Genomic DNA, 17,049 nt, shown 5'->3' on the forward strand with positions numbered 1-17,049 from the left:
GACGACGGTGGTGGTGACAGACATATACCCTCTTGTTACAAAACATCTTCGACTCACAAAAACCAACAACTTCCCCAACACTCCACAAAAACCAACAACTTCACAACTCTCCACAAAAACCAACTTCCCAACACTCACAAAACCAACAACTTACCCAACACTCCACAAAACCGACAACTTCCCAACCTCACAAAACCAACAACTACAACACTCACCAAACCAACAACTTAACTCTCACAAAACCAACAACTACATCACCAAAACCAAACCACTCGACATCACCAAAGACAATACTACCCAACTCTCCAAAAACCAACAACTACAACACTCAAAAACCAAACAACTTCACTCTCACAAAAACCAACAACTACAACACTCAAAAAAATCACCCTGACTCTCACAAAACCAACAACTTAACACTCACCAAAACCAACAACCTAACTCTCACAAAACCAACAACTACAACACTCACAAAACAAACAACTCCAACTCTCACAAAACCAACAACTCCAACCTCACAAAACAGACAACTTCCAACATCACAAAACAAACGACACACAACTCTCACAAAACCAACAACTTTACAACACCACAAAAACCATCAACCCCTAACTCTCACAAAACCAACAACACCCCAACCTCCACAAAACCAACAACTACAACTCCTCACAAAAACCAACAACTCCAACACTCACAAAACCGACAACTTCCCCAACTCTTCACAAAAAACCAACTTACCCAACACTCACAAAACAAACAACTACAACTCTCCACAAAACCAACAACACCCAACACTCACCAACAACTTCCCCAACTCTCACAAAACCAACAACTACAACACCACAAAACCATCACCACAACTCTCACAAAACCAACAACACCCAACACTCACAAAACCAACAACTACAACTCTCACAAAACCAACAACTCCAACACTCACCAAAACCAACAACTACAACTCTCCACAAAACCAACAACTCCAACACTCACAAAACCGACAACCCAACACTCACAAAACCAACAACTTCTCCACAACCAACAACTTCCAACACTCACAAAACCGACAACTACAACTCTCACAAAACAAACAACTGACTCTCCACAAAACAACAACTTGCTGCTCACAAAACCAACAACTACAACTCCTCCACAAAAACCAACAACTTCCCCAACACTCCACAAAAACCAACAACTTCCCCAACTCTCCACAAAAACCAACAACTTCCCCAACACTCCACAAAAACCGACAACTTACCCAACACTCCACAAAAACCGACAACTTCCCCAACTCTCCACAAAAACCAACAACTTCCCCAACACTCCACAAAAACCGACAACTTCCCCAACTCTCCACAAAACCAACAACTTACCCAACACTCCACAAAAACCAACAACTTCCCAACACTCCACAAAAACCGACAACTTCCCAACTCTCCACAAAACCAACAACTTCCAACACTCCACAAAACCAACAACTTCCCCAACTTCCAAAACCAACAACAACTTCCCCAACACTCCACAAAACCAACAACTCTAAACACTCCACAAACCGACAACTTCCCAACTTCCACAAAACCAACCCTCTTAACACTCCACAAAACCAACTTCTCCAACACCTACAAAAACCAACAACTTCCCCAACTCTCCACAAAAACCAACAACTTCCCTAACACTCTGGCCAAAAACCAACAACTTCTCCAACACTCCACAAAATCCAACAACTTCCCCCAACTCTCCACAAAACCAACAACTTCCCCAACACTCCACAAAACCAACAACTTCTCCAACACTCCAATAAAAACCAACAACTTTCCACACTCCACAAAACCAACAACTTCCCAACACCACAAAAAACCAACAACAACTTTCTCCAACACTCCACAAACCAACAACTTCCCCAACTCATTAAACCAACAACTTCCCAACACTCCACAAAACCACAACAACTTCCTAACTCTCAAAACCAACAACTTCCCCAACCCTCCACAAAACCAACAACTTCTAACTTCCACAAAAACCAACAACTTCCCCCAACACTCCACAAAACCAAATAACTTCTCCCTAACTCTCCACAAAAACCAACACCTTCCCCAACACTCCACAAAAACCGACAACTTCCCCAACTCTCCACAAAAACCGACAACTTCCCCAACTCTCCACAAAAACCAACAACTTCCCCAACACTCCACAAAAACCGACAACTTCCCCAACACCCCACAAAACCCACCACTACACCTTGAAAGTCGCCCGCACATTACTGCTACAAGTAAGGTCACATTCCTCATGCAACTCCCGGACTCACTGCCCTCCACCGCTCCATCTCGACAAGTGGTATATTAAAGACATTTACAAAGTGATAATGGGAAGATTAACCTTAGTTCACTAACCCAGTAGCAGCTGCGAGAGACCATAAATTCCTGCCTGACATAATTTACCATTCACTTAGCAGTATAAAAGGCATGCATCATGATTATTAAAGACGTAATGTCCTTGGTTTATAGATGTGAAAGAGCCGGAGCGCCGTTAACAAAATATATGACAGTCACATGCAGTATAAACAGAGTTTTATCTGGCACGCTCTACCCCTGGTGAGGTGAGGCGCACACGGCTAATGCTGCCCCCAACAGACACACACACACAGATGCTGTATAGTGATAATAGTGTACACTGTTCTACACCACCACACTTGTGTCTCTCTCTTCACCCCTCCACTCGGCCATATCCAGGTACTAATTTATCTTGTGCCAGGGAGACTAACTTACATTTCTTGTTACTCAGTTTCATTTGTATTTACCTTTACTGTACTGTATCCTACATAGCACTCGGGAGCTCACACATGTAACCATAGCGTACACTTCCCTTGCACACAATGTACTTATACAGTACTCAGTCAAGAGAACTCACACGACACACCTCAGAGTAGAGACTAAACTATGAGCCGAGCCACTACTTCCCCCTCAGTCATATCAGCTGATCTGGTGAGCCAGTCATTGCTGTCCAGTGCGGCCATTCATCTAGACGGCTGAGGACCACACCTGTGGCCAGGTGGACACCTTGACAGCAGATTTATGGGTTCGCTCACTGGAAGAGACCTGAGGGATGGGGGGTCCCCTAAGGGAGGGCGACCCCAACTCAGCCAGCACATACCACAAACAGGAAGCAATATCTCTGGGTGTAAGAAGAGACTTCACGTGAGTTCAGCCTCGTGAGCCACAACACTCCTCTCCCGGCAATGATACCTGCACTCCACCGCCACTTGTGGAGCCTCCACACTAACGTCCCTCCCCGCCTTCCACCGTCTCCACGACCCTTCGCTAAACTTAAGAATATCCTTAACAACTCAATTCTAAAATCATCTACGAGCTACAGAAAGCTGCCTCCCACACCAGCATTTCTTATCCAGCCATAAAACAAAAATATAAACATCCTAGTGAAGTATAAATTTTCCTGCATTCGGTCTGTCTTCTCTAAAGCACAACACTCCGCACTTCCTGTCAGTAGTCAAGTCACATCACAAGTGTATACTGATGGCAACACTGGCCTAGCAACATCCTCACGCCCTTGGCTTCGTTACCTTTCATCGAGGTCTTAAGGCAGCAAATCCGACAAGAGCAGGTAATACCATCAGTGGCGGCAGCTGCAGCAGGAAGCCCCTTAGTGTGTGGGGTGTGGTGTGGAACGACTAGGCGGCTTACCGCGACCCCCCTCCCCAATACCACCACCCCTGCTGCATGAGGGACACATCCCCCAGTAGCCGCAGGGAACAACGCTCTCCGCCACCGAAATATACAACCACAAGATGCAGGAAACATTCACACAATAACACAACAGAATATAAAGAGAGACTTGACACACACAGGCAGACTGGTGGGCACCACAAGAGGCAGTGATAGAACGGTGGTTACAAGGCTGGGGACGATATTTCTCAACATCACCGAAAACAAACCACTAAACTACACCTTCATCACCAGCCAACAAAGTGAAGCCAGTCGCCACACCGCCATCTCTACGACGCGTGACAACCATTAAACAGCCTTAAGGAGATATTAAAGCTATAAAAGCCTGAAATCTGGGCAGTAACAGTGAAACACAACCTGAGAGCAGACATCCAGCGGTCACATGAGAGTGGTGAGGTGTGTGACGTCAAGTGAAGGGCCGGCAGGTGATGGTGACAGCTGCCTCCACCCGACCACCACTGTCCACTACCAAACTACACGTGTCCACCACAACATCCAAAATGATAAATTGAACCTCACGAAGAATAGGAACCCCAGCTTATTTCACCTGATAATTAAACACCTGAAACCTAAATGGGTGTGGGAGGGGGGGGGGTGTTTAGGTGTCCTCAAATCATAAAAAATTAAATAATTTAAGTTTGGTTCTTGTCTTCATTTTTAAAGCTTCCCTGCCATAACCATTACACGTCATGCATACTACCATACACCCCGTGCATACTACCATACACCACATGCATACTACCATACACCCCGTGCATACTACCATACACCCCGTGCATACTACCATACACCCCATGCATACTACCATACACCACATGCATACTACCATACACCCCGTGCATACTACCATACACTCCCCTAAAATAATATATATATACTAAAGGCTGATACTTCCTCGTTCAAACAGAGAGTAACAACAAACAGATGATATGTGATAAATAGAGGAGGTAACATAAAAGAGGCAATAAAACAGGAAGAGAAGAGAACAGAGGGGTGTGTGTGTGTGTGTACCATATCCTACACATTCTCACCACCAGACAATGATGATGATGACGGAACAGTACAATGCCAATCACACCATTATCTTATTCACAGAGATAGAAGGAGAGCGGACCACTTGTATTAACTGTTATCGACAAACATCTAATCAAACCTTTTAATGTACAAAGTCTATATTCGGGGTGGATGACACACACACACACACACACACATGGGGGGAGGGGGCACTGCTGGGGCATATAAAACCCGACATGAGCAGAACACAGTATTGTCTAAGCGTACAGATCACTCGCACCTGCCGAGTCCCACGTCAAGCTCACCTGAGGATTAGACACCCTAGTTCATTTCACCTGATGATTAAACACCCTAATCCTACTTGTGGGGGGGGGGTAGGTTAAGTTGGGTTATGTTAAATTATTTATTATATTAGGTTAAGTTAGTGTTAGGGTGTTCAAACTTCATGTGAAGTAAGCAGGAGGCTAATCCTCAGGTAATATGGCTTAATAAATACTACAGGGAGAATAAAAAGAATTGTATTAATTATTAACCCACTTGTAGCTATGACAAAAACACATCATTATTACTGTTAGTGTGTACGTCAGCGTGTGTAAGGAAAAATGTGACGTGAGTGGTGTGTACGTGCGAGGCTCAGCAGAAGACGGAGCGGCGGCAATATCCCCATCGAGTAGGGCTTCCCTCTCCACCACCTCCCCCCCCCCTCTCCCGCCCCTCACTTGCTGGGCTTCACGCCGCACGCCCCCTTACCTAACTCAACCCCACCACCACAACCTCCACCACCATCTTGAAGCCACCGTGCTCGATACCACAATCTTGTAAGAATCACAACTTGCAATACATGGAAGTGCTCAAGCTATCATGTGCACAGGAAGCATGAGTGAGCGGATCCTGGGCACTATATGTAGTACAAAGGAGCCCAGCGTGAAGAAAAAATAAATAAATGTTTGTCTTAAAAGTGTGAAGAGATTTGTGCTGACAACCAGAAACTTTTCGCTGGATTACACGTGAGCTAACACACCTACCACTGGAGCACAGGAAGCCACCCACTACACCTACACTGGAGCACAGGAAGCCACCCACTACACACACTGGAGCACAGGCCACCCACTACACCTACCACTGGAGCACAGGAAGCCACCCACTACACTACACTGGGTACAGGGAAGCCACCCACTACACCTACACTGGAGCACAGGAAGGGAGCACAGGAAGCCACCCACTACACCCACTACACCACCCACTACACCTGGAGCACAGAAGGAGCACCTACACCACACTGGAGCACAGGAAGCCACCCACACACCTACACTGGAGCACAGGAAGCCACCCTACCACTGGAACACAGGAAGCCACCCCACTACACCTACCACTGGAGCACAGGAAGCCACCACTACCCTACCACTGGAGCACAGGAAGCCACCCACCACCTACACCTACCACTGGAGCACAGGAAGCCACCCACTACACCTACCACTGGAGCACAGAAAGCCACCCACTACACCTACCACTGGAGCACAGAGCCACCCACACCTACTACACTGGAGCACAAGAACTCACCAAAAAGGACCTACCACTGGAACACAGGCCACCCTACACCTACACTGGAACACAGGCCACCCACTACACCTACCACTGGAACACAGGCCACTACACACCTACCACTGGAGCACAGGAAGACACCCACTACACCTACCACTGGAGCACAAGCCACCCACTACACCTACCACTGGAACACAGGAAGCCACCCACTACACCTACACTGGGAAGCCACCCACTACACACTACACCACTGGAGCACAGGAAGCCACCCACTACACCTACCACTGGAGCACAGGAAGCCACCCACTACACCTACCACTGGAGCACAGGAAGCCACCCACTACACCTACCACTGGAACACAGGAGGCCACTAACACCTAACATACTGTAGCAACACACTGGCCAATGTAGTCTCGGCTCACCATCACAGAACACAACATACATACACACCCAGACGACACAGAGACCAGCTATTATCCTCACCCCACGTGTCATTACCAAACACAACACATACACTTTTGAACCCGTAAAGTGCCAAACACGCCAACTTTACTTAATTCGATACATGTCTGCAGGCAGCGGTCCCAAATACTAGTAATACCAAGTACATACAATACCCAGAAGGGTGTGTAAGTGGCGGGGAACACCGGGTTGGTACGTCTGGTATGTTGATAACACAGAGGGACGTGGGCACTGAATGACCTCGCTAAAGTCCTTGTTTGTGACACTCTCGCCTGTGTAGATATATCACCACCACCACCACCACCTCCTACAACAATTCACAACCCTTTGACAACCATGAAGCACAACATAAAACACTCTAGTTCATTCATTTATAACACTACACAGCTTGATAATATAAAGTAATCACAAGAAATAGGGGAACTCCGAGCACTGATACTATTCACTGGTGTTGAGGTGCGCCATGGTGTGCAAAGCTTAAGACTTCAACCTTGGAATTAAACCTTCAGTAGATAATTAAGCTAGACCAGTTTACATATTATAGAATTTAAGGTTCTGTAGCGCAGTAACGCGTAAAGGTCTATAATCTCTCTATAATTCCTCTCCACTTCAACACAGACCCTGGCGACTACATTATCAACCATCACACGCACCTCCCTACAACCCTCAAATTCCTTCACCATTAGACAATCAACCAAAAAAAAAATCCAATACAAGCAAGAGTTCCTGGGGGCGCCGTGGGACCACCGCCTTCACAGACACCTTCCCCACAATCAGAGCAATAACAAACGACACCCAGAGCATCGTCAATGTCCTGGGGTCAAAAGTGCCATGTCGACCCACAACCCCTCACACTCGCACCACAACCCAACTTACGACCGGGTGTAGCAAGGACCAAGGTTGCCTGCGCTACTCCCGACGTCCTCATTATCTGGGAGTATGATCATTACGCATGCGCATCACGGCACTTAGCTCTATCATGCCCATCACACTGTTAATTTACCGCTACAACTCAAGCCACACTCGCACTTACCACCCTGACCTCCGGGTTATGTTAACTCCCGCTAATAACGTTACGAGGTATAGTCTCTTTTTTTTCCATTTCTTATATGGTTCTTCACAGCGTAATGTAGCTACGACACAATAACATATCTCTTAACTATCTTCCCCTTTTATGGGCGTGCTGCGGGCTGTGTTGCTCAGTGTGTGTTGTAATGAGGAGAGCGACACACACCCGGGCTCTGTAGTCTCTTCTTACTGCAACTGTCTCATGGATGGTCGGACAAGACAGTTCCGACCCAAGCCTGTAATACAAATGATCCCATAATGTTCTGCTGCTGTTATTGCTGTTGTTACTGCCGCTATACATTGCTGCTGTTACTATTGCTGTCTAGCGTCACCCTCTCCCTCCCTCACTCCTCCTCGCCATCACCACAATAGTTCATGATCAGCTGACGACCATCAAGTCTGAGGATGGGGGGGGGGGAGGTGTGTGAACGTTCGTAACTGACACTACCTCCTCCGTGTTAGGCTGTGAGTAAATATAACCCTTTGTGTCCACTTCATCATACAATACCTAGCTCAAAACATTGCTGGGGTGGAGAGGATTCGTTAGCTGTGTACAAAAAGCTTAGCTTTCCACATTTGATGACTGTGCTCCCAGTTTAATGATTCCCAGCTTAATGTCGGCGAAACCTTCATGCGGTTCCCAATTTGGCACGGACACAAAGCTTTGTGTGATTCCCTGTTCGGTATGCCCCTTGAGCCCAGTGCCGACTAGAGCTTGGTGTGCCCCCCCCCCCCACAATCTGGTGTTGCGTACAGTTTGGAGCCCCCTCTCCCCAGCTTGGTGGGTTGGTGTGCGTGCAACGGCATCCTCCCCCACTCCCTACACAATGGGCCACATCCCGGACACTGTGTTTAACACCAATATCAACCATCATTACCCGCCCTTGTCACTCACCACCTGTAATCACCTGTTGTCCAGCCTCACACGTACTCAATACTAAGTTGCCACACATCTGTCACGTCAGGCGGCTATACCGAGACAAACATTGAAAAAGGGACATTTAAAGATACTTGGAAGCAACCCGTCACTGGCCAGAGCAGAGATCCATGGGTAGAGTAGAGGCCCGTGGACAGAGTAGAGTATGTTCAGTCCAAGTATAGGCAGCACCCTATGGCGGTAGACGGGTGAGACACAGGGACTAGGCATCACACCTCGCTCACCATCACCCCACCTCGCTCACCATCACCACACCTAACTCACCATCACCACAAACACCTAATACCACCAGTGACCCTGATTTGTTATTCACAGTACCAATAACCTCGACACAATTCTACTCATCATCTTAGCAATACCTAAATACTAAACAGTAAACGTCAACATCCCAAGTTTACAATAAAAAGGAATGAACGAATTAAAAAAATCGTTTCATCAGTGTCAGACCAATGGAATTCTCTTGTCAACGCTACACTTGTGTGAAGGGGGAAGGAGCAGTGTTTAACTGTGCTCTTACACGTCACCGCAGGCGCCATATCGTACCCCCGCTACCATCTCCAGTAACCCCGTCACGTCCACCAACAACAACAAAGACCCTCCAGGTGACCGTCGGAAGCAAGAGCTTATCCCATAAACAACGACAAATTAAAGCCCATAAAACGACACCACATCTCTATTTTCCCACACCCACCGTGCTATCAACACCTGCTACTTGCCCCAACCAGCCAGGGCTTTATCACCCCTAATTACTGCTAAGTGTGGTTATTACCCACATATTTCATGAAACTCACACTTCCATTGGTTGGCCAAATAGCCAGACTCCGTAAAAAATGACTCTACAACGACAACACCGTCTTGGTCCCCGCCTGCTGCCAACACGCTACCTGCCCTCTAACTCCCTCCTCCTCCTATTGGTGTTATCGGGCCGCCCACCTCCCCCTGTTGGTTTTATCGGGCCGCCTACCTCATGATACTGTTGCTAGAATTTTTATTGGGCACTTCCTTGCATCCTGTTCAAGGCGAAGCGCAAAAACTTTTACAGCGCCCAACAGGGAATCATGCGGAGTTCATGCTTGCCTCCTTTGACCCATGCGATAAAGGACTCAAGTGCCTCAAGGACCATGGATTATGTCGGCAAGTTGGTGTTATCGGGTTGCCCACCCCATGATGCTATTGCTACTACTGTTGGCATTAATAGAACGCCCACCACCACCGTTGCCCCCCCCCTCCTATTCTTCAACCCCTGACACCCCCCCCCCACACCACTCCGCCACCACCAACTGCCACAAAAATAAGTCCTGTGATATAGTGGGGAGCGGCGGCAATCTCTCACAAAGACACACATCAGTTACCTGGCTCTATATCACAGACCGCGACACTTTGCCACACCTCACCTACCAATTACTCCGCGTTGCCCTCAACCTTAAAACACTATGTTCTCTGATACTACTTAAGGTTTATGTCTAACCTCCACTTGACGGTACAGTATATCCCACATTCTAGCGTCCGTTTCGTGTCTGTGAGGAATTCCATCGTGTAAAGATTAAAACGTCAGACTTCCTAATAGCAGTTCGTCAGCATATACAGGTTGATCGAAAAGTCCCTGTGCACCAGTTGTTCCTTGTTATACCTACACTGTTGTAAGTATAACAAGGTAAATAGCCATAGTGTTGATTTCGGCTGGTGCACAGGGACTTTTCGATCACCATATATAGTTTGATACCCCTCCCCCCAGCGCCTCTAAGTTCCAGCCAGCACAGTGTTGACGGCTCGCCGGCGCTCACAACAATTTAAATGTTTAAAGCGAGTTTATATGAACAGTGATGCTCTGGTAGGTTTTACACGCCCACAGTTTCACCGGCCAGAGCTGAGTAGTGATGTTAATACACAATAATGTTCAGTGGCGCGGTGTATCTGCTTTGTACAGTACAGCGTCATCACCGACTGGAAAATTTTAATTGATATATATATCTATATATATATATATATGAATCGTATGACTATATATTATAGTGTGTGTTTGAGACAGCGATGCACGAGTTGTGTGAAACATATGCCTTTATATCCAACATTATTTATACATTTCATCAACATCCGCCAGAACACAGCCAGACATCACACACACACAGCACAAGGTTCTCCTTCACGGCTGCCTCCATCAGGTAGTAAAACGGCCGTATACCCTCCACCACACTCTGCATACCGCGCACACACACAGTCTCACTTATCTATATAGCACGAAACTACTTCTTTACTGATTCAAGAAGTAAAAAAAAATCGTTTCATGTGTTCAGTACAGCAGGATGATCAACACGTGGGTCTCGTTACTCAGGTGTGCACTAAACCCTCCTTCACCTAACCCGGGCACATTCAAACTTAAATACCCCCCCCCACCAAACCACCTCCCCGGTATGTTTTCAGGAGCTGTTTGTTGGTTGGTTCCTCATTACTGTAACTCGTAACCGGTATGTAAACAGGAAATAGACAACCACGTCAACAAGACACACAGCGGGGGTAATTTGGCGAGTCTCAGCAGGAAAAAAGCCACTGAGAGAGAGAGACCTGCCATGTACCCAGGACCAATCTCACTAGGCCATCTCTCTTGCTCAACCCTCCTCCGTCTCTTTCCACTCCTATCATAACACAATTACCTAGTTTCCTCTCCCTACCGGTCATTAGCTATTATAATCTATTGGAAGCTTGCCTTACTAGGAAATATATTAACTTTCACAAGAATAAAAATAAAAAGGTTACCTGAAGATTAGACAACCTAGCTTATTTCACCTGAACTTTAAGCACCCTGGTTTATTTCACCTGAATATTTGGCACCCTAGCTTATACCACTAGAAGATTGAGCACTCTAACACTATCTGGGGGAAATTAGGTTAGGATAGTGTTAAGGTAATTAATCTTCAGGTGAACTAAATTGGGGTGTCTAATCTTCAGGTGACATTCGCCCCCCCAAAAAAAAAATAAAATAAAAACATTAAATAAAATAGATGCCCCTCACTAATGCTATACGTTGTAGTATTTCGACCATTGTTAGTTCAATTATCAAATACGTTACTAGGCTTGTTGTTCCTCCCCCCCCCCTCCCTCCCTACTCTGACGGTGACAAATTATACCAGGCAGTTGTGTGTGTGCCTTTATTTTCCCTGCTACCTGCTATTGAAGCCTGCTCCTGCTCCCTACTCCCGTTGCCTGCTATTGATATATGCAGCTGGCTAAAACATTGCACAGGCTAACAGACCACAGACAGCTAACCAACAGACAATATTACCAATAGAACAGCTGACACGCAGACCAAATTAACATCTGACAAGCTAATGAAGCAATTCAGACTAACACACACACACACACACTAACATGCACGTGCACCATACTAACAAGACACAAACACTAACAAGCAAGGAGGGGGAGGGGTGCAGGAGGAGTCTACAGATTTAGTTAGACTGCCCCACTCTACTGCCGACGCTCAATCTTAGGCCCAACTCACCCGGCGAATACTAAGCACCACTCCCTCAATTTGCCCACTTGCCACGCACGTGACCCCAATACCGATGACCACCGCCAGGGGAGAGGGGATGGGGGGGCTGGGAAGGGGAGGCGTAAGGGAGGAAAGGGGGAGGAAGGTGCTAGAGGAAGGGGGAATATAATAGTGGAGACTTGACTACTGACACACAAGCAACTTTGGTCAAGAAAATCCGAAACAATGTACAGGATTGTCCTTTCTGAGGCTGCCTATGGTAGTCGTTTTTACCAGTCTTGCATCTTGTAAATATTGCACACGCACACACGCACGCACACACACACACACACACACACACACACACACTATACCTGTATCTCCCTGTAACTCCCAGCACTCTTACGAACCTGCAAAGAAAACAAACACAATGTTAACTTGACAAACATCGTCACCATCACTTAACAATACAATAAACACAATCAGAATCATTATCACATATATATTTGGAGTCACCTGAAGATAAATCACCCTTACGCTACCTGGGGGAAGATTAGCCTTGGATTATATTAGCATTAGGTTGGGGTTAGATTAACGTTAGAGTGTTTAATCTTCAGGTGATTTAAATTGTTTCTTAAGTCTATTTCTATATACGGTATAAATTGTACACCTGAACAGCCATCGAGTGACGCTTGACAATATAAAGTCGAGGTTGTCACTGGCGTCCTCACAAAAGACTTTACACGTTGTTATTTTTACCTCAGAGTTTCAGGTAACAGCTGCAATTACCTGACAACTAACAGGCTGACGTCACCAACATCTCCCTCCCCTTACCGTGTGTGTGTGTGTGTGTGTGTGTGTGTGTAGGAACATGTGCGCACAGGTGTTTCCGACTTTTATGTACGGGAGGGAAGCAATAAACTCACAGTATATCTCTACTACGACAAACACTAAAACGTGACAAACCGGAACACGAAAAGAGAGAGAGAGAGAGAGAGAGAGAGAGAGAGAGAGAGAGAGAGAGAGACCCACCCACCCTGGTATTCGGCAAAGACCGTACACTACAGGGACTAACTCTCCTACCTGCCACAGTAAGGTAAACACAGACCTCGGCGGGCTTAGAGAGAGAGTACCTGTACCTGGCCGATTACTTTCAACACATAACACAACCTAAGACTGGAAGGGTCAGGTACTTGCATCATCAGCTGTTGACGTCTTACACATTATTTCTCTGTGTGGAGTCCTTGATATATGTTAAACTATAAATAGGTTATCTTACTGGGTTAAAGTTAAATGCGTTTAATAGCCGTAATAGTAATAATAATAAATATTAATAACAAATAAAAAAATAATAATGAAAATAACTGCAAAGATAATAATAATAATAATAACAAAAACAACAATAATAATAACAATCGGAAATATCAACAACAATAAAAACAAGAATCACAAATATCAAGAAATAATAACAATAAAAATAATCTTCAGGTGATCGCAACACAGCATTCAGTTTACATTACCAAGCAGATCACTCCTCGGGGTGTGTCCATTAGCACACAAGACCTCGCCGGCCACAACGGTTTCCTAACTATGTGTGGCTCAGTGGTGATGAATTTCAGATGAACGAGGCAATGTGTTCCTTTAGTCCAACTGGATACAGTGGTAGTGATGTGAAGAATAAAAATGAGGAGAAAGAAGAGGAATAGAAAGAAGAAGAAGAGGAATAGAAAGAAGAAAGAAGAGGAATAGAAAGAAGAAGAGGAATAGAAAGAAGAAGAGGAATAGAAAGAAGAGCAGCAATAGGAAGAACAAAGAGGAAAATAAGTAGGACGAGGAGGAGGAGGCGAAAGAAGAGGAATAGGAAGAAGAAAAACTAGGAGAAGGAAGAGCAGCAGCAATAGAAAGAAGAGGAGTACTAGTATTATGTAAACGACATGGCTATGATAGTTGTAGCCACCTGTGTGTGTGTGTGGGGTAAAAGTCACCTGTTCCAATACCTGTGGGGGTCACCTGTTCAATATACACTGTAGGGGTCACCTGTTCAATACACTGTGGGGGTCCTCTTCAATACACTGTGGGGTCACCTGTTCAATACACTGTGGGATCACCTGTTCAATACACTGTGGGGATCACCTGTTCATGCTGTGGGGTCCTGTTCAATACACTGTGGGGGTCACCTGCTCAATACACTGTGAGGTCACCTGCTCAATAGACTGTGGGGTCACCTGTTCAATACACTGTGGGGGTCAACTGTTCAATACATAATGGGGGTCACCTGTTCCAATACACCGTGGGGTCACCTGTTCAATACACCGTGAGGAGGTCACCTGCTCAATACACCAGGGTCACCTGCTCAATACACTGTGGGGTCACTGCTCCAATACACTGTGGGGGTCACCTGTTCAATGCACTGTGGGGTCACCTGCCAATACACTGTAGGGGTCACCTGCTCAATGGGCCTGTGGGGGTCACCAGTTGAATGCACTGTAGGGGTCTTTCTCAATACACTGTGGGGTCACCTGTTCAATACACTGTGGGGATCCTGTTCAATACACTGTGGGGTCACCTACTCAATGGAGCTAGGGTCACCTGTTCAATACACTGTGGGGGTCACCTGCTCAAATAGACTGTGGGGTCACCTGCTCCAAAATACACTGTAAGGGGTCAACTGCTCCAATACCTGTGAGGGGGTCACCAGTTTAATACCTGTGAAGTCCTTGTTCCAATACACTGTAGGGGTCACCTGTTCAATACACTGTGGGGTCCTGTTTAATACACAAGGGTCACCTGCACCTGCTCAATACACTGTGGGGTCACCTGCCTGCTTAATCAATACACTGTGGGGGTCACCTGCTCAATACACATCAACAGAAGGGGGTGGAGGAGTCGTGAGGATCTACTCGGAGGCGCATGACTCTTAGCGCTAAAAATGTGCTTTGCAACGTGCGCTTTTGCAATGTTGCGAGCACGAATCTGCCTCGTTACTACCACATCCTGGCGCCCGGCCCAACCCCCATCCCTGGTGCAGGAGACGGAGGGGCCAAGCCAAAACAAAACTGCCTAATGGGAATGTATGTGACGCGTGGCACTAACATTACGCTCACCACACTCCCTATCTTCCCTCTCCACCAACACTCCCCTCCTCCCTCCCTCTCCACCAACACTCCCTATCTTCCCTCTCCACCAACACTCCCCTCCTCCCTCCCTCTTCACCAACACACCACAACACTCCCGTCCCTCAGGTCCCTCCCCACAAGCATCCTCCCTCGCAAACATTTCACTCTTAATTCCCTCCTCGACATAAACAAAAACAAAAAACCCTCGAGTGAGTCGTTTATGCACTGGAGTTGCTGTAGACTTGCAGTATAATTTGAAACGTCAAGTTGGAGAAGAAGAAGAAGAAAAAAGACGTGTGTTTGAGGATAAAACAAGCGCATGCTCCCCATCTCCAGCTGACAGAGGGTAAACTGGCGGTAATTCTATACACGACGCACAAAACAAACATTTACACGAGTTTAATTCACGGGAACAAATTTAACTCCATTTGCTGACGTAGCTAAGTGATGGTCGTGAGGCCACTCTTAATACACCAGTCTCCCCCCTTGCCCTCCTTCCCTCACCATTGTAAAGAAGAGAGAGGAAAGGTGCGACATCAAGTTCCCTCCCTCCTTCCTTCCTTTACAGACGTTGAAGGAAGGAGAGAAGAAAGCGACACTGGTCTCCCTCCCTCTCTCCCTCCTTCCTTCCTTCCTTCCTTCCTTTACAGACGTTGAAGGAAGGAGAGAAGAAAGCGACACTGGTCTCCCTCCCTCTCTCCCTCCTTCCTTCCTTCCTTTACAGACGTTGAAGGAAGGAGAGAAGAAAGCGACACTGGTCTCCCTCCCTCTCTCCCTCCTTCCTTCCTTTACAGACGTTGAAGGAAGGAGAGAAGAAAGCGACACTGGTCCCCTCCCTCTCTCCTCCTTCCTTTACAGACGTTGAAGGAAGGAGAGAAGAAAGGACACTGGTCTCCTCTCTCTCCCTCTCCTTCTTCCTTCTCACAGACGGAAGGAAGGAGAAAAACCACTGGCCTCCTCACCTCCTCCTCATTTCTTCCTCACAACATTGGACTGAAGGAAGGAAGGTAGAAACACACACACACACACACACACACACACACACACACACACACACACACACACCAAACTCTGAGAAGTGGTGGAGAAAGAAGGACAGGAGAAGGATAGCTAAAAGGAAGAGAAGTGTAGAGAAAAGAAGCAGGAAGAAAACGACTAAAAGAAAGACTCAAGGAAGCGAAAGATAACCGGGAGAAGAGAAGAGAAAAGAAAAGAGAAAGATAACCGGGAGAAGAGAAGAGAAAAGAGAAAGATAACCAAAAATATAAGAGGAAGAGAAAACGAGGAGATAAAAAGAAAAAAAAAGTGACCAAATCATAACTCTGAAAATCCACTTACTCAAACGTCATTAAAGTTAAACCAAATAAAACCTCAAGTGAAATAAGCTCTCCCTCTGCCAATTCCTTTTTTGACTTCTTTGGTGATTTTGTATTCCTTTATCTGACTGACACACACACAGAAAGGGGGCTAGGGGATGAGGAGAGGAGTGATAGGTAACTGAAAGATAGATAGATAGATAGATGGGTAAAGACGGATAAATTTATGTACAAGTCTATAATACCAATATACAATTATAAAAACATACAGCCAGAACCATTACACCAGCATACAATATATACAGTATATATACATGATCTATACTACAAGCTATACAGTATACACGTCAGGAAAATCACCATTATTCCGCATTAATTCGAGTCTATTGTT

The 17,049-nt window shown here is 46.2% G+C and overlaps 1 protein-coding gene across 3 annotated transcripts in view; it reads right to left on the bottom strand.

Moving 5' to 3' along the window:
- Positions 1 to 12,690, bottom strand: part of LOC121867151 (proline-rich extensin-like protein EPR1) — a 53,180-nt gene extending 40,490 nt beyond the window's left edge. For all 3 annotated transcript variants that reach the window (XM_042366904.1, XM_042366903.1, XM_042366902.1), the window contains exon 1: positions 12,601 to 12,690. In XM_042366904.1, coding sequence (XP_042222838.1) covers positions 12,601 to 12,684 — 84 coding nt within the window. In that variant the 5' untranslated portion in view covers positions 12,685 to 12,690. The remainder of the gene's footprint in view (positions 1 to 12,600) is intronic.
- Positions 12,691 to 17,049: the final 4,359 nt, after the last annotated feature.

The sequence above is a fragment of the Homarus americanus genome, unplaced genomic scaffold (genome assembly GCF_018991925.1).
Source record: "Homarus americanus isolate GMGI-L3 unplaced genomic scaffold, GMGI_Hamer_2.0 scaffold6317, whole genome shotgun sequence".
Taxonomy (NCBI): domain Eukaryota; kingdom Metazoa; phylum Arthropoda; class Malacostraca; order Decapoda; family Nephropidae; genus Homarus; species Homarus americanus.